General features: G+C 42.6%; 1 protein-coding gene across 6 annotated transcripts in view; it reads right to left on the bottom strand.

Moving 5' to 3' along the window:
- The window catches only part of SEPSECS (Sep (O-phosphoserine) tRNA:Sec (selenocysteine) tRNA synthase), a 37,778-nt gene continuing 21,167 nt past the window's right edge, over window positions 6,472-23,082 (bottom strand). The window contains exons 9-13 of one of the 6 annotated variants that reach the window (XR_002437834.1): window positions 22,987-23,080; window positions 22,252-22,342; window positions 17,601-20,176; window positions 13,682-16,829; window positions 6,472-9,301 (exon numbers count right to left, since the gene is read on the bottom strand). Coding sequence is in view for 1 of the 6 variants with exons in the window: in XM_021393945.1 (XP_021249620.1) it covers window positions 19,918-20,176; window positions 22,252-22,342; window positions 22,987-23,080 (444 nt within the window). In the remaining 5 variants the exon portion in view is untranslated. Of the gene's footprint in view, window positions 16,830-17,301; window positions 20,177-22,251; window positions 22,343-22,986; window positions 23,081-23,082 lie in introns of those variants that run through there. The other 5 variants (XR_002437837.1, XR_002437835.1, XR_002437836.1 and 2 more) reach the window with 5 other exon arrangements.

Raw genomic sequence — 23,082 nt, 5'->3', positions numbered from 1 at the left:
GGCGCCGCCCCGCGCTGCGGGCCCGCCCCCCGCGTGGGGACAGCGGGCAGAGGCTGCGAGCCGGCCCCGGGCGGGGTGCCGGTCGTGCTGGGTTGCGGCCGGGCTGTAGGCATGGGAGCATGGTAGAGGCTGTGGGCTGCGGGAGCGGGGGTGTTAGGGATGCCCCGAGGGCCGACCCAGAAATTATTTCTCTTCTCCCAAGTAGTTGAATGAGGAAAGCATTTGGGGTCAGAAGGGCCGCTTGTGCGATGTGCCCTTTTTAGGATTATAGCATGTCTACGGGGATTATGTCATTGGCAAGTGCGTGGAAATTGTTGCAAACCACAAGCCTCGCTGGATTTTCCCGGATTTTCACGGGTGCTTTATGCTGCCATTACAAAGAAAAGCAAAGATGCAGCCATCAATACAGAAGGTACAACAGTGATTTTCCACTAGCAAAATTGTGACAAGAGTTTTCCCCATGAAATTCAGCTGCTGTGGCCATCTGGAGATGCCCCTTCAGGATGACTTTGGTGTGTTCACAGAATCACAGCATGGATGAGGTGGAAGGGCCCTCTGGGTCCCTCTGGTCCCACCCTTGCTCCAGCAGGAACACCAGAGCAGGGTGCCCGGGGCTGTGTCTGGGCGGCTACTGAGGATATCCAAGAAGACCCACAGTCTCTGGGCAACCTGTGCCACTGCTCTGTCACCTGTGCCCAAGTCTGTGCCCGCTGCACAGGAGGCCAAGGAGGGGCCTGGGGGTAGCAGGGTGCAGCAGGAAGCCCTGACACCTAAATTAAAAAGGAGTGATTCGTTCTGGGCACTCAGATGACCGAAACAGGTGCATGAGAGCATAGGAATGTAAATATGCATACGCTCCCCCTTCCGACCCCCCATGTAAATTTCCTTGAAAGAACATTCAGAAATTGCTTGTTTTAGAAAGTGAAATCTACTGTATTTGTACAGAAGACCTACATAAAAATGAAATTCTCTCACTTCCATGAGAAGGAAAAAGGCAGAATTCCAAAGAATTAGAAACAACACTGCCACGTGCATTCTGTGGCTTTCCTTCACACCTCATCTCATAGACGTACGTGATTTGTTCTGTAAGCCTGCAGATGCATCCACCATTTAAGTCATGGCACAAATAAATGCAGTCAACTGCATATCAGTGATTGTACAATCAGATACACATAGAAAAGATAGCATTTAAAATGGTAACACACTCAAAGCAGCATGCAGACAGCATGCAAATGAGCTCAATAAGGAAATCTGATCAGAGATATGGGGTGCCAAGGGTGTGCACAGGAGCATGCACAAGTGCCACACAGGTAAGAGCATGGTCCTCTGAGTGGTTGTGGGGCGGAAACCACTGTTTCCTAGCTGTGAACGGCTCATTGTGTTGCTCTGGAGTGTTATCATCATCATTTCTACTAATGCAATGACTCTTCTCTTTTCCACAATCTCAGGTATATGTTGAATTGCAGAGAGAAATGGAATCACACTAACGTGGAGGAGCACATAAATATTAAAAAGCATATCCAGATGTGAAACTTGTCATCTCCATTTCGTCAAGATCAGTTTCTCACACATCAATGCCACTTCTCGGTCACTTTATCAAGTATAATACCAATGTGAATCCTTTTGTTGTGTTTTGCTGATGGCTGGACAGCTGGCAGAAAGCTGCTGATCGACTCGTAGAATCATAGAATCATAAAATCATTCATGTCGGAAAAGAATTCTGTGATCATCTAGTCCAACTGTCAGCTCATCACCATCATATCACTAAACCATGTCCCTCGGTGCCACATCTCCATGGTTCTTGAACACCTCCAGGGACAGTGAGTCCACCACGTCCCTGGGCAGCCTGCTCCAGTGCCCAACTACTCCTTCTAAAAATAAAATTTTCCTAATACCCAACCTGAACCTCCCTGGGACAGCTTAAAGCCATTACCTCTCATCCTATCACTAGTTACCTGGGAAAAGAGGCCAAACCCCGGTGAGGCTCACCTCATACAAAGCAAGAAGTGTAAAAGGAAAGAATCCAACTTTCTGTCTAAGAAAATGTAATTTCTAGGTTAACTGGCAAAGAGAAATGAGTTTTGTTGGATCACCATCGACCACCTGTCCAAAGTAAGAGATCTGAAAAAACTTCAAGTAAGAGGAAAGTATGTCAGTAAAAGTGCTCCTGCTATGAGGACTCTTAATTGCTTGTGACCCTGCTGTGGAGGAAGTATGGGAAAATTAATGCTCTGAGCAATATTCATCTTGCTGAGTGTTTTCCTTTCTTTCTTCATTCGTGGCTGATGTGACCTTTTTGGAGTCCAACTGCTAGAGGAGATGCACTGCAACATGCAGAGTACATTATTATTCTCTTGAACATTCTCCAGCTTTCGTACCAAATGTTTGCTCTGCTTGGTCAGGATTAAATGTCCTTTGCTTTTGCCTTCTGCAGGTATCTGTTCCAGATCATGCACCTGCTATGTTCCTGCAGTTGGCTTTTAAAGAAGCACAAAAGCAGTTTTCTTTGCTGAAATGCAGCACTACAAAGTATGCTTTCATAAACTGTTTTAAAAATTCCTCAGGAAACAAACAAAACTGCACCTTGCCACATCCTGCACTGGGAGAGCTGTAAGTTTCCTGCAGCGGCACCCCGCTCTCCTCCCCAGGCTCTTACCCCAGGTGTAAGCTGCGTGCTGCATATGGAGGTTGGTACTCACAATGCACACTGCCGGAGGAAGCGCATTCAGTCACACGCATTGCCCTTACTTGCATGTGCTCCAAGAGGCCCCTAAACATGGGTTCACCGTGGCTCCAAACCCCCAGCCCTGGGAAAGACATGGTGTGGGGAACAGGAGCAAGCAGAGCAAGCTGGGGCTCCCTGTTAGCCTCAGTTATGGGCTTATCTGGCAATAGTCCTTCTGCAGAAAATGCCTTCATTATCAGGGCCAGCATCATGGTTCTTGCTCCCTGCCTACCCCTCAGCTGGGACTGATGGCATCTCTTCTTCCCACTGCTGTTGGGGGGAACTCAGGATCTCTGTGTCCTCTGTCCTTTTCTCAAAACATTCAAAAGTTATCAGCAGTTATCCAGGAGTTCTGGCAAGTAGACTCAGATGCAAGCAGGCAATGCAGTAACAGAAGTCTCATTTCTTAATGGTGCTGGATAAAAGAATAAAAGGATGGTAGAGATTTGTATATTTACAGGATGACCAGATTTCAGTTGGTGTTTGACCACTACCCCCAAATAATGAACCAGTAATTTCCATTTTTCTCTCTCCACCTTGAACTCAGTAACAAAAATTCTAAATTAGACTTGTAAATGAGAGCAAAGTCATCCTTTTTATTCTCAAGGACAGAATATCTATAGCGTTTGCTATAGAAAAAGTGAAGCATTTGTAGGTGGATTATGCCCTTTGAAATCAATGAGACAGAATTACCGTGTTGCTTTTTTTATGGATGGCCAAGGCTCAGGTAACCTGCCGTCTCTCAAAGCCACAGGCATTTGAAAATAAATCCTTAGATAACTCATAATTCAGATAACCCATGGAAAAAACAGGCAGAGACAGGGAGGCTGTGGGAGAAGGACAGCAGCCTTTGTGGGAATCATGGCATGACACTGTGAAGATAAAGTCTTCATCTTTTATATACCTGCTTAGTGAGAAATTGTACAATCAGCTAATAAATTTTAATGCCATTTGATCAACTGCAGTTCCCTGACCACTTCACCCCAATTTTGCTTATTGATTCCATGTGCACTGAACTGCTTCAGAAGAGCACCAATTCTCCGCATTCCCAGTTTCACTGAAAATGACCCCAAATTATCTTGGCTTCTGCACATTTGAGACAAAGCTAAAGATTAGGTCTGTCACAGAACAGACATTACCTAGCTTGTGGGTTGTAAAAACCAGCTTTATTCGAAGTAGTCAGGCTTAATCTGGCATAGCTTTACGTTTGCTAGAAAGTGCTACTGACATTTTTTGAATTTCATTTAAGTTAAAATCCATTTTCATAGCGAGGGAGGTCAGACAGAACAATCCAGGACTGGACTCCTAACTTCTCTTGTGGAGCCTGGATATGCTAAATGCTGCTGGAAGTGTGACGAGGCAGTGCTGCCAGAAGGCCAAGGGGCCTCGTCAAGTCCTGCTTGGTTCTGTATCTGAAGAGCTCAGTTTCCACCACAGCATTTATACAGTGGAGTACCTGTAGATAGTTCTGTCCCCTCACCAGCTCTCTCTTCACGAAGCAGCTATCTGCAGAGGGGGTTGCTCATGGCTGACTGGCCCCCTGCTTGCCTTTCCACCTGGAGAACACCAGGGTGGGAGGTGGCTCCTCCATGGCTTTCTATGCATGTTTTCACACAGCAGGCACTCAGTTCACTGTGCTATAGGCTTGCCTATAAGAGGAGCATGAGGAGCTGGGCTCATTCAGCCTGAGGGAGAGGTGGCTTTGGGAGCACCTACAACAGTCCTCCAGCATCTGCAGTGAGGCCATCAAGGAGACAGAGCCAGGCTCTTTGCGCACCTAGCTGCATAATGGGAGTGTGAGAGACCACAAGTGGTGAAACAAGAGAGGTTCAGACTGGGTATATGGAGAAAGGCTTTCCCAGGAGGGCAGCATGTGGTGGGACAGCACTGAGAGGCTGCGTGATCCCCATCCTTGGGGGAGCTCAAGAAATGACGGTATCAAGCCCTGAGCAACCTGGTGTGAGCACAGAGCTGGTGCTGCTCCGAGCAGAGGTTGGACTGGACACCTCCTGAGGTTTCTTCCAACCTGGATTATTTGGTGACCATTTGAATCCATATAATAGAGCCCTGTGTATAGGCTCCATGAACAAGGAGCCTGGTTGTAGGTGGTATCACTGAGAATAAGAAATGCAACTGTGAACTCTTTTCCTGCTCTATGTTTAAACTCTCATTAAAAATGATGGATCATTTCAGCTTTTTTTTTTCACATCACCCAGATATATTCATATACATGCACGTCTGTATGTAGAAACAGGGAGCGTCTGAGCATTTTCCCCTGTGTTTTTATCCACTAAATGCATGTTTTATAATCCTCGGTGTTTTGCAAGGCTACAGGGTAATCTGCTGCATTCAGTAGTTACTCTTGCTCAGGAAATGCACAACAGTCACAAATGCTGTGCAGATTGGTTGCTGGGTAAGCTGTGGCTCATTTGTATTCAGCACCCTGCGTAAAAGTGATAAGAAGCCAAATACTCCTAGGAAACAGCACAAATGAAATACAGCACGCAGGAGGCGAAGTATTTATAGAAACAAAATATCAGCATTTTCCACACATTTACACAAAGCAATTTCAGTCTTTTCATAGGAAAAAAAGAACATCTCTGGCACTCATTTATTCATTTCCCTGCAGTCATATATTTTGGCCAAAAAGCACTGACTACATAGAAAACCTTCAGGTCACAGCAAATTAAAGATCAATGACAACCCAAAATAGATGCTGTCATATTTTCACTCCTAACATGTCTTTGTAATAAGAGCATTGTTTTAGTAAGTAAATAACGTGACATTTCTGCTTGAATGGGATTTTAGCGTCGTGGCTGAACTCTGCCCACAGATCCCCAGCTTGCTATCAGAGAAAAAAAAATGGTATCTGCTGCATTTAACTCCTTGGGACCTCTGGGCTCATTAGTACAAGTCAGTGCAATATTGAAGCCTGGTGGTCAGAAAACCAGCCCATCCCAGCTTCCTTCATGCGTGCACAGCTGCTGTGGGATCTGTTCAGGATGGTGAAGCCTTGCCTTGCTTGGGCACAAGGCCCACCTGCACCCCAAGGACAAGCCCTGCAGACCTGCTCCAGCAAATGGTGCTCCACTTGGACAAAAGCTTCCACCTTGTTGAAGGGAAGCAAGGAAATGGCCGTGGCAGCCTTTCAAAGGACATAATCTTTCCATCTCACTCAAGTCCAACCATCTGCAGAGGGAGATGGGAGTCCCCAGGCCCCGCCAGTGCTGGTTCCATAGGGTCACTGAGCGCAGCACGTGCACCACTGTTTCTGTCACCATCTGATAGAGCAGCCTGCCCTGCTTCTTTACATGACAGGTAGGAATACTGAACAATTTCCACAGTGTAGGTGGTTGATTCTTAAGTCTGAGAGTGACATTTGAAAACTTATTTTGTTACATGCGCTTGGTCCTCCTTATGTGTGTGGTTCATACAGACATCTTATGGGTAGCATTAAGTCTATGCAATAGCACAGATGAAATTATTTGTAAAATTATTTAGCTATTTCATGGTAAAGTCATGCAATATTCAGTATTCAATCACAGTAAAGTAATTCCTATTCATCCAATTCCAAGTATTATTCCCACTTGGTTAATGATGTGAGAACAGGTTGGGGGTACTATTGTCTGTACTTTCTGCTGTGATTCCTTGACTGAAATCACAATTTGCTATTTGTTGGTTTTGGGGCAGGGTTAGATTTAGGAAAGCATGAAAAGTAAATGACAAAATCTCTGCTGAAGTGGGAATTTATCTTTTATTGCTCTTTTATTGCTGAAGTTTTCATTAGAAATGCTGGGAAACAGGAAAAATAAGTTGGAACCTTCTAATATAGAGCAAAGAAATAAAACAAGAAAGCATCTAAATTGGGAAACAACTGAAAGACATAAAAATGTCTTTTTTTTTTGCTGACATCCTACAACCAAGTCAGGAATCCTTTAGACAAAAATTGTCTTAAGCAGTAGTAGAAAAGATCTTACTTTTAATAGTACTAGGGGATCTTTTGCATATCTCTATTTTAAGCTTAATTCTTTTTGATCTTTACCAAGGTTAAATAAGTGAATAAATGTGCAGTGGTCACTACATGCCAGTGATTTACCAACAGCAAAAAGGAGGCTCAGACACTGCTGGCAGCTGTGGCAGGTCCATGTGGTGCTGTTAGGTTTGACGTGGGATTTTCTCAAATCTGTTTTCTGTCTGTATCTACACACACAGTGTGCAGGTAAAGGAAACAAATGTCAGAGATGAATTCCTACAGCACAGGTTTCTTGATCAACAAGAGAGCAACCTGCAAAGCCTCTAATCTGTTCCTCCCTGGCAGAGGAGTGACAACACGTACCAACCCAAAACAAGACTGATAAAATGGAGCAAACTGGGGAAAAAAGGATAAGGTTAGAAAACCTATAAAAACTGATCCTAAAGCAGCTGCAAACCAGTCAGTCCAAGACTTTTTCTGGCCAAAAATGTGGAGGCCTTACAAGTTACTCTGCTCAGGAGAAATTGATGCAATGCTGTTACAGCATTTCTGAGCCCTATTCCTTTGGGCATTGGAGGGATTAAGTAAACAAAGGCAATTTCTTTGCTTCTACCAACTCCCTTCCAGACAGCATAATTTGAAATCTGCCTCTCCAGGCTTTTTCTCAGGGTAATGCTCATTTAGGGTGGATCTGACTTACTGTGTTTTTCTCTTCCCTTGTATCTTTAGTCAAGCATCAGGAAAGTTCCTCTTCCCAGATGATTAGGCTTCATCAGTGAATTTGCACATCTTACACTGGGATTTGCAGTGTTAAGTGAAAGGTGGTGGCTTCACCAAGTTGTGTAATGCAGATTAGTACATATAAAACCTACTAGAGACGATAGATAAAAATTTAAACTCAGGACAGCTGTTTCACCCTTCCAGACACCAATTTACTGATTTTCTGAGGTCTATGAAATTAATGCAAACACTCCATTATATTCTGGGTCATATGGTTAATCTGATCCAGCTTCTTCGGAGCCATAACAAGAAAGCCAATGTTTCCAATTTATATACATAAGCAGCATATTTTTTCCTCATATTAGATATTTATTTCCCTTGTCTGCATTTCAATACTCATAAATCATATTGATGCAACAAAATAATTTATTTTGTTGTGAAATCTCTTACAGGGTCAGCAAGATCTTATCTAGAGTAATGCAGATGTTAGAAGCTGCAGTTCAAGCATTGCTTGTTCCTTTCAGTTAAAGGAAAAAAAAAAGAAGGCTTGGAAATGAAGGTGATATCTCCCTGTACAGAGTCTAGGTGCAGGACACTGAAACTTCAGCAAAATATCAGATTGCCTTGATGGACACCTGAGAAGGCACAAGATGCTTCCTTCTCACCAGCAGGAGGAAGGATCAGTAACAGCTAATGTGGGTAGGTTGGGGGCAAATAAAAGCTGATGCATCACCTAGAGAGCTGGTCCAGTAGCGAGGTGGCCACCTCTCAGACTGCTTGGTTGTTGCCTCATTCTGGTAGGTCCCAAGTTGAAAAGGTGCCCATGCCCAAAACTACCCAAGATGTAAGGCTCTAGATCAGACATACTTCAGTTCAGGGGAGATTCAGAAACTACACATTTCTTTGCTTCTATCCCCATGAAAACTTTGTTCCACTTTGTTTTCTTAACGTACAGATCCGGTACATCCCCTGAGTATCACAGCTGTGAAGCTGGCTGTGTTGATGTCCAGTGTGGCTCCTGCAGTCCTGCCCTGGTCCCACAGCCATCAGCACTTCTTGGCTCCAGCACAGGGTCCTGGGCAGTGCTACTCGCCATGCTGATGGTGGGGCAGGGACAGCCTTGCTCTCCCACTTGTGCAAGCCTGATGTCATGGATTACACCAGGAGAATTAGTTCTGCGATATCTGCTGGCTGCAGTAACGGCCTATTGCTCTGAAACCGACAGTCACTGAAAAAAGAAAATATCTATCAGTCTGAATTCTGAATCAATGACCTTTAAGAATATCCTTGCTTAACATAAAAGACTGAAGCCACCAGTTATTCTATATCATTTGACTTTGCCTTATATTTATATGACCTTTCCTTCCTTTACATTTTGCCTTCTGCTTTCAAATGCAGAATTTTAAAAAGCTGTATTAAAGATGAGTTGGAGTGAAAATGATTTATTTGCTTTGGAGCAGCATTAAGACCCACTTCAAGAAAGAATGGAAAAACACAGTCAAGATCAAAGAACTTTGAACAAAGACAAAGGTAAGTTCTTTGGGAGCGCAGCCAAAGCCCCGGGCGCGGGAATCGCATTCCCAGGAATTTCTGCTCGACAGTTGGCTGCAACCAAATGGAGCGCAGGGAAAACCCACAGACCAGCACGCAAGAGCGACTAAAGGTCAGAGCAGCAAAGGAGGAGTACGAAAAATTAGATTAATCTGCTGGGAATAGCATATCATCAAGAACAGGCTTAGAGGAAGATGTGCCAGGAAGACGAGGGCAGGAGGGTTTGCTTGAGGAACAAAGGGGACCAACTCGTACTGAATTTGGAAATTGTTAGCACCACCTATTGGCGACGATTTTAGACGGAAAAACCTGGAGGATTCCTGAGTACGCTTCTGCAGATAAAACAGAAAAAACAATTGCTAATGTGATATTTGTTTTAGTAACTAACACTTGAACTATTTGTAAAAACAGGATTCTTAGTTGCCCTTCTTGTGCTGTAGTTTAGGTTGATTCTCAATAATGCAGTGAGTATCTGGGAAATACATTCTATTAGAGTTTAACAAGATATGATTAGGTCAGAGTTAGATTTGACCTCATTTCAGTTAAGTAAGAGAAAATTCACTGAAAAGCCTTTCCTATGTCTTTCACACTTACCAGTATTTAAAAATACACGCAAAAAGCTCCATCAGCTCTAACAAGCAGCACAGTGCAAAAGATGAAAAGATAAATATCCTTAATAACGAACATGTACCTTCTCTCTAAAGCCGATCTAATCAATCAAAATGCATTTTGCCCTGCATATTTGTCTATTATATTTGCTGACCTGTGTAAGTAAAGCTTACAAATATTGGCAGTCTTGTGCTTTTCGGGAAAGGAGATTTCAAGCAAGGTGCCATCCATCATAGCTTCAGCGGTCTCAAGAGCCGTGTGGAAATAAGCTAGGACTTGTTGAACTGAGCATTCTGGGGGCTTTTTCCTACCAGCTGTTGACTGACCAGCTATAAATGGGTTTCTACAATGGCACATCTGACTTGGAGCAATACAGTTGCTGTCATAGTAAATCTACAAGCTATATGCAATTATTTGTCTGCTCCTTCTGCCCATCTTTGCCTTCTCTTATTATTATTACCACTTTTGTTGCTAGCCTGTTAGCTAGAAAACTTCACTCAGAGGAATCAGGAATGGCTTAGAGGGGTTCAATATTATTGGGAAAAGGTGATGTGGGAAGATTTGATGAAGACCTATGAGGACCTGAGGCCTTTGCCCAGGATTGTGCCAAGCACCCGTGAGAGCATCAGCTTTCCCCAAAGATCATTTGCAGGATCAGACCCCTCTCCTGCAGCTCTCTTAACATGTAACTGGATTTGTTCTAAGGCATTCCCAAACAGCACTGTTTTATCTCATGCCTTTGTTATCTTTCTTCCATTTAACAAGCAGTTAAATAAAGGGCAGCAGCAAGAGGGAACAATTCTGCTGGGAGATGCTTGTGCTTGGTGAGCCCAAGAGGCAGCGATCAATATCCTGCTAAGTTCCAGTCCATTTACAAACACTGCTTTGTCCAAAATACAGAGTGCATCTCTTATGTCTCTCCCTGCAGTATGTGTTTATTACTTAAAAGAAAAAGTGACTTTGTTTGTAAATGTTCGGCATTTCTAAATGTAGTTACTATTTCTGTTAGCTATTAAACATACCAGGATTTCACAAGAATCTTATAAAGGTATTTGTGTACTGAAAATATACAAGGAAAATATGAAATTGTATGGAAAATTTTGTGTAGGTTTGGATTGAGTGTGCCTTAGGTGATGGAGATTTTATGGCACATTATTAGGTAAAGACAATATTTCAAATCGAACAAATAATGATTTTTCTTTCAGAAACATAACTCAAAAGTTACTCTTCTTGTTATTTTTTGCCTTTTACTTTAGGTATTTTTATATTCTTTCTATTTTATTGTTGAGACATGCTGGGAATGTTGCTGCTCTGCACTCCCTCTGCTAAATTTTGAAGGGAAATATCTGCTCTGAGATAGAACCGGAAAGAAAATGAATGGTTTCTGATTAACTGAAAGGGCTGAAATATTCTCTGTAAAAATCTTATTTTAGATTGATTTCTGAAAAGGTACAAGGAACAGCTTAAAATGTGTTTTATAATATGAACAGACTTTCATTGCACGTGGATAAGTTGTTTGTAAGCAACTTTCCTAAAACCGTGGACTTCAAAGGCGGGATTGCCAGTGCACAAGAGGCTATGTAAATAACACTGCTGAGGTACTTCAAATACTTAAGAAAAATATCTGCTGACAGGCCTGAAAACTGGAATTTTATGGCCGTAACCTGAGAACGACAGAAATGCTGATGGTTAAGTGTTTCTTCCCTGCTCCCGCGCAATGTCTCTGGAAGGAAATCAGAGGCCTTTATATTTTCTAAGCTCCTTTTATCCAAGGCCCTTTGAAATTATCAAAGAGGCCAGCTGGTCAAAAACACCAGCCTAGAAAATGGGAGCTGCTGATTTTGTCCCTGTATCTGCCATAACGTGGCATTTGGTCTTGTGAATCCTATGGCAAACCTTATCCAGACAAAAGTATATTTATCCTTGTCTAAATAGCAAACAGCTCAAAAAGCTCAAAAAGGGAGAGTTGAAGCAATCTGCACCTCGCACCCAGAAGTGACACAGCACAGGGACAGCGTGGCTGGGGCTGCCTGTCCCATGCCCGGTCCTGCAGGCTGTGATGTTCCCTTTCCGTGCACGTGCTCTTGCCCTACACCAGTGACATGATCGATCTTCTGAGGTACCGTCATCCCCTGCACTTCCAGGACACAGTGCTTACACCACCGTGTTTTTATTGAGGCAATGAGACTCTTAAAGACAGTGTTTGCGGCTGTAGAGTAGGGCAGAGCAGCAGCAGCCTCAGCCCCAGTGTGACAGGAGAGCAGGGAAGGCTATGATCAGGGGCCGTGGAGCAGGACATCCACCCAAAGTAAGGATGAGGAAGGGAGAGAAGAGCCTCATGACTGCCTGATGCACGCAGAGAAGATCAGCACTGCCATGGTAGAAGAACAGAATGGGAGAAGGAAGCTGGAGCTACTTTATCATTTAATACATTTATGCCTGATCAATAAATCAAAAACAAATGTGTCAGCCCTGGAGTCCTGCTGCACATGGGCCTGGGGTGAGGCCTGAACGAGCACGACCCCCTTCACAGCACTCCGGGGTTACCGCTCTTCCACTCACACTGAGTCCTGGAGCCATTGCAGCCATTTGCCAGTGACCCTGACCAACACCACACGGAGAGGCGCGGCACCATGTCATGGCAGCAGAGGGCCTGGACAGCACAGCCTGCGTGCCCTGGGACGGTCCCACCCCGACAGATGGAGGATGCAGGCATACAGAATGGCAGCAAGCTGGTGAACTAACAGAGAGCTGCTAGCAGGTTGGGAGCATTTATCATCAAAAAGACCCTGCTTTTCTCAATGTGTTTATTTTGGGAGTGCACTTATTGTGTGTGCGTGGCTTATCTCTGCGGCTCAGGGAGGGTATGGATCAGCTGGCCGCTGTCATGCTGGGTGACAGGCAGCTGCCGCCGCAGCGCAGGGACAGCCACTGCTGCCCGCATCCTGCTCCACCGCAGCTAGCCGGGGGCTCGCCTTCACCCTACTTCCATTGAAGGGATTTCTTCTAATTGGCTACTTCATGCCTTAAAAAATACAGGGAGATGCAGGTCAGTGCTCAGGAAGCTGGTGTTTGGGCAACGTTTTCCAGGTACAAATGAAGATTTGCTTACACTCAACACAAAGGCTGCAGAGAAAAATTAATGATCTTATCAGGTGAAGCAGGTGTTGTGGTCACACCGTCAAGGTCACTGGCATTAACAAAACACTTCGAAAGCAGAACGGTGGCGTGTTCCCAGCAAGGTGCTGGAGTGTTGCAGAGATAATGTGCTCGGCCTCGAGGGGAAAAAGCGCGATGCGCTAACACGGCTAACAGCTGCTGATGGCAGAGTGCTGGGGGCAAGGAGAAGAGCTCTGACCTGAGGCCTGCGGAGAAGGCTGCAAACAACTGGCTGATTCCCTGCTGCCTCGCCCCTGCCACGGCCTCCAACGCTTGTGCCAAGGAGATGCAGCATATATGCTAAATGCTATCATGTCAAAAAGGCTGAGTCTTAGCACCATTTGCACAGATGTGCAAATCTGCAGAAAGTGCACGGTAGGGGAAAATGAGGGTCTGCAAATGCTCTTGCAAGAAGGATGTGAAAGGAGCCTCAGAAATGCAGTTTTAGGAACTAAATGCACACAGCTTATTTTAGCTGAGCTCAGCAGTGCCCCGGGAGCACTGAGTCACAGCAACTTGCTTCCACGACAAAAACACACTTGTCTGATCTTTTCTTCTTCCTGTGAGCACTGCAGAGCTGCTGCACCTACAGAAGAAATCGCAGATCTCTCTGGGATCAGCAGACCAGGCAGCTTCAAGCTGGCAGCACAGCTCCCCTCTGCCTAACTCCCACCTTTGGGTGCCACCATGCCTTCCCTGCCTGGCAGCTGCAGTGATATTTCAGTATTCAGGGCATGAAGCACGTCGTCACTGCAGACATGGGGGAAGAACACCCCCACCCCACTCCTCCCCTTAGCAAACCCACGTGGCCCTTATGGTCTTGCTGAGGAAGCCGTGATATTGCACTCCCCACAGCGTACCCAGCTTTTGTTGCTGACAGCAGCATTCAAGCAATGAGGTAGCATTGTCCTGCCAACCTCAGGGTGAAAACAAAACTTCCTCACCTGCTTGGTGCACACTGGGCCACAAATCACTGTGTGAGGGCTCCACAGGGCACTCTGAAAGGTGCATGTAGATGTGAAGACCATCAGCAGACACCGCTGCCTCCTTGTCACCGAGAAACATGTCACTTCAGGGAGGCCTCAGAGCAAAGGAGGCTGAAGTGCAAGACTCAGAGAGGGCCGAGGAGCTGCGAGGGGCCCAGCCAGAACATCTGCTGCCAGGGAGGGATATGCTGCGCATCTTCCTGCAGCTGGAGGTGCTGCCCTGGTACAGAACACATAGTTAACACTGGGCTGATTGTTAAAAAAATAAGAACAAACAGCCAGAGCGTGACAGCTTGTGCCATCTGCCTGGAACATGAGCTCGAATTTTAATAGCACCAGCTATATCATTTTTAACAAATATCTTTGTATCCACTTTCTGCTTAAAAGCCCTCAAACAGAAAGAAGCCAGCAGTGTGTGCGCTCACACCTGCTGCCCTCTCATGCCTGTGAAGTTCTGCATCAATGGGGATAGCCACGCACTGGTAGGCAGTACATTTTTCTTATGCAGCAGTACAACAAAGTCTGCTAAAAAAAACAGACAAAAATAGGGTAAGGGGAGAAGGGTCTTTCAAAGGAAGATGCCCAAGTAATAGAAATGGCTAATATTATAAGGAGGGCGTAAAATGAGAGCTGCGTTTTGATGCGTCTCTTCAGTTCTGTTGGACAGATTCTTCTTTCCTCGTCAGCTGCATTCCTTGTCTGACGTATTACAGAACCAAACTAAGTGTACTTTCCACCCATAGTTCCTAAGACTACAAAAAACAAAAGTTACAGCATGAACAACTTGCTCAACAGTATTTGGTCTGCAGACTCGTTTTACATGCCACACCTGCTGGGCAGTCCAGTATCAAAATAAGTGGAATGCCTTCCTCTGCTTGGGCACCCCATCCTTTCTCTTTCTGCAGCCAGATCTTGCCACTGCATTTGAGTCCCAGTACGAAGCCATTTAGGTAAGGGATGAGAATACCTGCAAACATTTTAAAAGAGCTGACACGGCATGAAGAACTTCCTGCATAGCAAAACCCAAACACAACCAATCTAGAAACCTCCAAAATGCTGGAGGCGTTGCTCCTTCTACTTGTATCTTAGCCATGTGCTCTTCCTGCACCTTTCAGCCGCAAGAGATGCACCCAAGAAGCAGCTTTTGGAAAGAATGGATCTGTAGAAACACTACATGCTTGTCCTGAATTCCCAGTAATTTGGTGTTCCTACTTGGGATGCCGAGAGACAGAATAATTAATGCATCCACCTATTTTCCTGCAATGTTTGTGCAAGACCAACTGCCCACCTCAACAACCAAGAGACCAGAAGTAACAATGTGTAAGATGGCAGCCCAATGTTTGAAGCTCTTTAAGACAGAGCAATAGGAGAGACAGCACCCAGGTGAAACTGCTCTACTCCCTCTATTCATGTTAGGTTAAAGAGACAAAAGCAGTTAGAATTCTGCTATAGCGGACTCAGGCTGGATCTAAAGGCAAATTAAGTTTCACCATCCACATTTAGAAAGCAATTCAGCTCCTGAACTGGATCAGCTTTGATTTCAGCCTCAAGTCTCCCGTTCAGCAGCAGATAGAATTATCAACCCACTCTTTGTCTGTGAACTTGACTTTAGGACCCGAAAAGGAGTAATGCAAACTTGGTCCAGTTATAGTGAAACTGGTCCAAAACACTGGAGCTGGTCCATCAAGATAAATCTATTACTGGTAATTTGATATGACTGATGCTTGATGAGTAACTCTGACAGAGCAAATGCCCTTTTAACTATAATTTTTAAATAGCATTATTAAACCACTAAAATGTCATTATGTTTGAGGGAAAAAAGTGTAATACATGAAAAACTATTATTGCAGAGCACATACAGCACAATTTTTCAAGCACTCGTTTCAAAATTAAAGCCATTTGAACAAAGGTTCTCTCTGAGGAAAGTCACTTTGTAACCATTCAAGCCTTTAAATAGCTATTGTTTAAAAAAATTGTCAGTTACATTGATTATTTTTCCTTCAGATTCCAAACGCTGCCAAGCCAGGTTGATTAAAATGTTGCATTTTAAAAAATGAGGCAATCTAATTACCCTTTACAAAAAGTGAAAACGGCAACTCAATTTTTAAGGCATCATGAACAAAAGGCTATAGCCCATCTCTCACTCACATATGGATTCGCGTAATGATTCTTCAATTAGAATTATTATCTATACAGCAGCTGAAGACTGAGAACTGCTGATACACTGCAGATGAGAACATTTGGTAGTCTCTGGGCTCCAGCCTTTCTTAAAAAATGATGATCGCACAATATAGATCGCTCGGTTTATATGTGTATTAAGCTGCAATGCCAGCATTTACATTTGCAACATTACAGTTTTGCTTTCTTAGGCTCAAGAGAATTTGCTGCATCTGGTAGCTTTTATTTGCTTTGTATCTGAGGCAATCGTTACGAATGAAGCGTGAATAGGCAATGTTATTGCTCAAATAGTCCTTAGTTTTGTTCATTATCTCAGATACTACAAAAGTAAACTAAGAGTGGGTCTGTGAGATGGGTCATTCGGTGTCAGTTTGCCTGCGCTGTATTATCCCAGTGCTATTTTTATAAGGCAAGTCCATCTGCTCCTTCATTTATTTCACCTATGTAGATCCAGACAGCATAAGATGTAATATCAAAGGGAGAGAAAAGCATCTCACAGAACAATTACAGGCACCTTAGGGGGCATAAGTCACTTCAGTGATTCAAACTGCAGCAGTGTGAGAGGCTTCTGCCTACCCACACACCCTGCCCCGGTGCCAAAGGTTACCATTTCAGAAGCAGGCATCTGCGTCTATATTTTCCGCAGAAGTAGAAGAGGAAACACCCTTGCTTCACAGGCAGTTTTTCATACTCTCAGTGCTCACTTTAACACACCTCAGTTTCAGCAGTTGTTCCAACGCTGTATGGATTGCAGCAGTTGCCAAGCAGATGGATGGCTTTGCTACCTCTGCTACAGGGCAGTAACTTCTGGCAGAGCAACAAACTGGTAGCAAGAATAGTAACCTCCTACATTTCTGGACCTTAAATTCTTCTGGAAAATTTCATGTGCTTACTTCTTCTCTCACCGCTGATTGCTACAAGCTGTGACCTACAACAAGAGAGAGAGGGAGCTTCATAAATAGCAGCTGGGATGCAGCCCTAGTAACTGGGCATCCATTCCTGGTGTTTTATTAAGGACTCCTGCGACATAACCCCAAGTGTTATCTAAAGCCCATGCTGCTTTCCTAAATGTCTCTCTCAACAGTACTAAGGATGCTGGAGATTACATGTTGGCTCTAGCAGATCTCTTGAGGTATGTAGATGCCTTTAGTGTCACGTGCATATATAGAGGCCAAGAAAAAGGATGCACAACTAGTTTTTTGAGTCAAGAAACTTCTTACTTCTTTGTGCAGTCTCAGAAAGACATTCACAGAAAGCAAATATCTCTAATACATTTGTTTTACTCTGCTATACCCAAGCTATTACCATCTTTCAGCAGTACTACTGTTAGTGCCTGAGACCTGCCACAGACATGAAATCTCCCCATATCTATTACATAAAGAAAATGAAAACTCAATAGCTGTGTATTCCAACATTATTTTATTACCTTATTATAGACATTGGTGAATAGAGAATAAGTGGCTTATATTCTTCTTTGAAAAATACTAAGTTTATCTAGTGAATCTCCCATTTCAAGTATGTCATAAATAACCGTTTCTTCTCCATTTATTTAACTATAATGACATTATATTCTGCTCTGTCTCTAAAAACTCAGTATGCATTACAACTTAACACACTTAAAGGAACAAAGCAAGCAAATAAAACTGTACAACAACTTACAAAGTAACATAACACTAGTATTTAATTTGAGAGATCATACCTCACAATGGGCACATTTGTCAAAGTACTTTAAACCGCGTGGCTTCAGGTGGCACCACGAAGATTTGTGAACAGCCTTAGTGACACAGAAATTAAAAAAAAATGGTAACCACAAGTCTCATCTTAAAATGTTTTTCAATTAGAAAATACAAGGTTTTAACGCACAAAATCAGAATGAAACACTTCAATTCTTTCCCTGGATACTTGTTCCGAGAGATCTGTTGAAATTTTTATGTTTGACTTCAAATGGGAAACATTTTGAAGATGGGAAAAACACTACCTGAGAAAGCAGTTCAATCTAGAGCAGAAGAGAGTGAATTATTTGCAGCAGACAATTTATTACAAGAACATAAAAGGCAGAGGTCTTTTCCTCTCAGAAAAGGCAATCGCTGTTTTCTTGTTTTCAGTTTCAGGATATTGCTTATCAAATCCTTATTGTAGCTGCTACCATGCACCTCCCTAAGCTCATAACAATAGCTCTAATATTTGTATTCTGTAACTAATCAATTAAATCACTAACTTATGCTCATTCAAGCATGTGACAACAATATCCCAAAACAAGAAGAAAGGTATCACTAAGGCCCTGTGGTTTCCACTGGCTGTTCCCATACGCTGAGTGCCGAGGGCAGGGTGAGCTGCACAGCTCTGTCTCCCAAGGCTAAAGGAGAGCTTTCCTGACTGGAAAAATCGTGGTATAGCATCATTTCAGAACAAAACAAAACAAAACAAAATCTATATCTATATCTAGTTATGGCCACAAGGACTCAGTGGTCAACTTGCATTATCTTTCTCTTAAGACACGTTAGTACAGCAAATAACAACTGTGACTGCAGTCCAGAGAGCCCTCCCTTCCACAAGCTTTAATCAATCTGAAGTGTAACTAGCAATAACAGTGTAAAAGCAGCAGTTCAATTTAGGCTAAAGATACAATGAACTTCACTAAGTGAGACCACTTTGATGGTGATTAGCATACTATTAATTTCCAAGTACTAACATCATCTCTTGTATCAATTCATTTGAGCACAGTAGAGGGACAATCCTTTCAAAAGCACAATATTGATAAGGCAATTTCCAGAGGGCTCTGAGAATACATGTCTCAGATCCCACCAAACAAAGTAACTAGAATGTTTCCTGACATTTAGAATTCATTAACTGCGGTGTCACAAGGATTACTACGTTACAAACAAAGAAAAACATCTTTGAATGCTAAGCTCACTTTGAACAGTAAATGACATAAAAATCTACATACAGTGTGGTAATTGCATTTAAGAATAATTAACAAAAAATTTTGTAACCTACAGCACTGTCATTCCGGTGATATGGAACCTTTGTTTCAGGAACAGACTCTGAATCTATTGTTTTGTTAATGAATTCAAATCAGTAACTGCACACAGACACAGAAGCAACAGTGCCAATGGCAGGAGATGGTTCAGAAGTGGATGTCTATAAACTTTAAAAACGATGGACTAAAAATGCAAAATACCCTCTGGTTTCAGTGGAGCTGAACTGCTGCAGTCATCCCACAAAGCATTCCACCTTTTGAGTGCATCTCTGACCTAACTGCCTTATTCAGTAGCAACTATCAAAGAAGAGACAAAGAGGACAACTCCTGCTTCACTCCACCCCACAGTCTGACATTTTTATCACGGTACTCCCTCAAAATTCCTCTGGGTTGCTGAACTATGCAAATATTTCCAAGAGCTGAGTATTGACAGGATATTAGGTATCCTAAGTTCTTTGCCACTGAGGGCTACTTTGTTCTAGGCAGTTCCTGAGAGGTAAGAACACCTAAAAAGACTACTATTCCAACTCTACAATTTCCTCATCCAGTTTCAACATTGTATTTAGTAAGGGGTTATCCCCAGCATTTCTATATACATCTTCAGAAATAAAAGTGAAAGTAAGCTGAGTAAAGCAGGACATTTTGAGAGCAGTAAAACATTTCTTGTTGGTTGTATACCTAGACCTAAAAAGAAATTCAATCACTGCTACAGAAAATCTTGTTAATCAACATGTGCCTAAGTATTCTGTGATTTGATAAACACCAGCCCCAACAGCCACCCACAGACTGACAGGCCAGCTGAAGGATTTTATGAATGTACATCTTCACTTTGGCATATTAAGAATATTTATGTGGTGCAAAATGCTTGTGTCTGACTTTCCAGTAAGAGAGAACAGGAGAATATCACCTAGTTTTTGGGGTTTTTTTTTATGGTGTTTTTTTCAGATTAGGACCAAATTTTCTGCACTGCAGATTGACAGTGCTACCCCAATACAAACCTGACATACTTCAAACAAAAGTGCATCTTCCTGTGTTACTATGTCTGTATCTTCTGGTCTTCAAGTTGTTCTGTGACTGTATTAGAAGTACATATTTCATTCACACTTTTTTCTTTCCCTTTTTTAGAAGCCTTCAAACACTTGTCCAGTCTTTTTAGGAAGATGTCTACATCTTGCTTTTTAATTCCAATTGCTGATGCAGCATTGAGGTAAGCACAGGAGTAGTCATTTGCATGTGACATAAAGCCTTTAAAAGTATAGTTATTCACTGTTTGCACAGACCCACGGGGAACAACCCTGAAATAAAGAAACAAAATTGTGATTCAGTTATAAGATGCCTTAAATATTTTATGTGATACACTCTGATAAACATATGTACACAAATTCCTATGCAATGTAATATCTGTTAAACAAATTCCTGTAGGTGGGCTTAGAATGGGTGTTCTCCAAGTTAGTGCTCAAGTATTGCAATGACTGACAGTAGTAGCAGATCCTCAATTACATAAAGTCTGTGGGCACAGGTGAGTATTCATTCCCCTCTTCAGTTAAATTTTTGTCTTCACTGCTGGCATTTATGAGCTCCCCAGCATGAGATAAAAGACATTTGCAGCCAACTTTTCTATTCCATAACAAGACCTAACTATCAGATCTACTGACTCTCCTCAGACAGCCTCATGACCCTGAGCTCTCTGGGGTCACCGTGCTGAGAGTGGGCTTAGGGCAGACATCTGCTCAGCATCATGTTCTGCAGCCCAAAGCTTCTGGGTTCGAGTGCTTCACAGGGCTCAGCCTTCAGAGTAGCTGGAACTACATGTGCACCACTGCTTTCATCCTTCCATGACATTACATATTTTCCCAAACCAGGTCCCTAATCTTTACCACCTTCTGCCCTCCTGTATCAGTCTGCTTTCTCAAATCGGGATCCCAATTTCCTGACATGCATACCTTGGTACTGCAGCTCCTCTTTCCCTCATCCTATGATGGTAACCTTACATTCATTCCCTTCTCAAATGGATACTTTTCAGCACTGCTTTTACGTCTTCCTCATACAAAGAACCACTACCTACTACACCCTAACTTCTCAGCACTTTCAGTACACATTTGTTCCCTGATAAACCACCACCTTAATCCACCCGCTTCCTTGGTAAAGGAACAACTCACCTTATGGCTACAGTTACAGCTTAGGCAAGCAATTAACATCGATCAATTGATACGGATTTGTTAACCCTGCAGAGACAATTCTTACAGTTCATATAAGAAACTGTACTCAGACAAATACCACCACAGCTGGCAGATCCTTTCTGTACCAAAGTGGTCAAACCTCAGGTTATGCAAAAGCCTGTTTGTGAGCAATGCAGGGAGCTCCTACTGCTGCCCTGCAATTCAAGGCTAATGTCTGAAGTCTGTTGAAACGCCAGGTCAAACAGTGTATGTACTGCAGAAGAATTACTTGCATATCTAAAGAAAAAACGGAAACCTTTGAATCAAAGAGTTGGAGAGCCTTAACTTTTCAAATATGGAACCTCAGCCAATGATGACTGAAATTGCAGGACATGCCAAGGTTAGGAAAGGCAAATTAAAAAGAGCATCTAAGTACAGAACATATAGATTTACTGTCATTTCTCTGTGCAGGAAGTGGAATAATCCAACCTAATGAAGCATACCTTCCGATGTGGAAACAATCAGCACTGATACAGAAAATGACATTAAGTCTACGGCAGAAGCTAGCGTGGCAGCAGTAATATTCATATCAAGGAATTCTGCCAAAACAAATTTTAAATCATTCTCTTCCTCTAAAAGGTTTAAACCAAAATCATTAAAAATGATTTGGTTTATATTTCCACGTACCAGTATCACTAAGAATAAATTCAGCTCAGACTGGCTCAAGTTGTAGAATTTTTCTTTTAAACATAGCTAGTTCAGGAAGTGGGATTTTCTTCCATATGACAAAAAGCTAAGCAGAGTATTAAAAGCTTACTCCCCTGACATCCAGCACAACCATATTTGTGCTGCAATAAACAAAACAAAGATCTTCCCTAAGCAGCTTACAACTTAACTGTAAGATCAGGCAATGGCTGGAAACTAAATGAAACCAAGGGGTTCCAGGGAAATAATGATACTAAATTAAATGGGGACAGATTATCTATTTAGTATACCAAAGCTAACAGAGAAGGCCTCATTGCTAATTCAGGCAGGTAGACACACGACTAGTAGATAATTCTGAGGAAGAAAGGTATAATATTTATGGACTTGTAATTGCCAGACTGAAATCTGTAATCATGAGACAATTGGTATAAAGTAAATATTGTATTATATATTTTAGGAAATCCTAATACAACTCCCCAGAATTTTCAAGTTCACAGCATCCTCACCTTGCTCCAGAAACTTGTCTTGTAAAAAGCATAGATCCAAGCTGGGTAACAGCTGCATCATTATTTTCATCTAGATTCTTCAGTGACATGGCTGAAGTAACAAAAGGTCAGATTAAAACTATGAAGCTTCTATTTTTTCAAAAATAATAATAATAATAAAAGGGATAAAGTGTCTTCCAACAATAAAAATCTGTCCAAGAATTTGTGCTCAGACACAAAAGAAAAACAGACATTACATTTCCTCGCTTCTAGTTTTCTACCAACTGGCATGGATTACTTCATTGGTTGGACTGCATGTCAGGCGGAGATCATGCACAGGGTCTAACATTACTTTGGTGTTCACCAGAATTTTTGGTTAGAACAAATATCCTGAGTAGGAATTCCATAATCTCTTTTACAGGAATATAAGATGATGCGTAAAGTAATTACACCCTAATTTATTTCAAAACCTATTTATTTACAAAGTAACATGCTAACATCTTCTGCCTGCCTTGACTACAATAATTGATTATGTTGTACAGGAGCAATTTTGTAAAAAGGGCCTGAGTCACAACCCTACTACTCTGCTTTTATAGCAGGTTACCTTATTGGGTTCAACGGTTTCATCTTGGCTTTATAATAATTTAATGGAGTGTAGTGCACAATGTCTAATGTATAGCAAATGTATATATAAGTGCATTATGAGTGCACAGTATATTAGAATTTCTTTTTAAAGATTAAAAAACCCACAATTACCTAAGGATATGGGATTATGTGGTGTATCCAACAGTCTCTCATTGTGGATATCTGCCAACTTCTTCAGCTCACTTGAAAGATAGGAAAACATTTCCT

Source organism: Numida meleagris, chromosome 4 (genome assembly GCF_002078875.1).
Source record: "Numida meleagris isolate 19003 breed g44 Domestic line chromosome 4, NumMel1.0, whole genome shotgun sequence".
NCBI lineage: Eukaryota > Metazoa > Chordata > Aves > Galliformes > Numididae > Numida > Numida meleagris.
The sequence above is the reverse complement of the archived record's forward strand: the minus strand, read 5'-3'. Positions and strand labels throughout refer to the sequence as shown.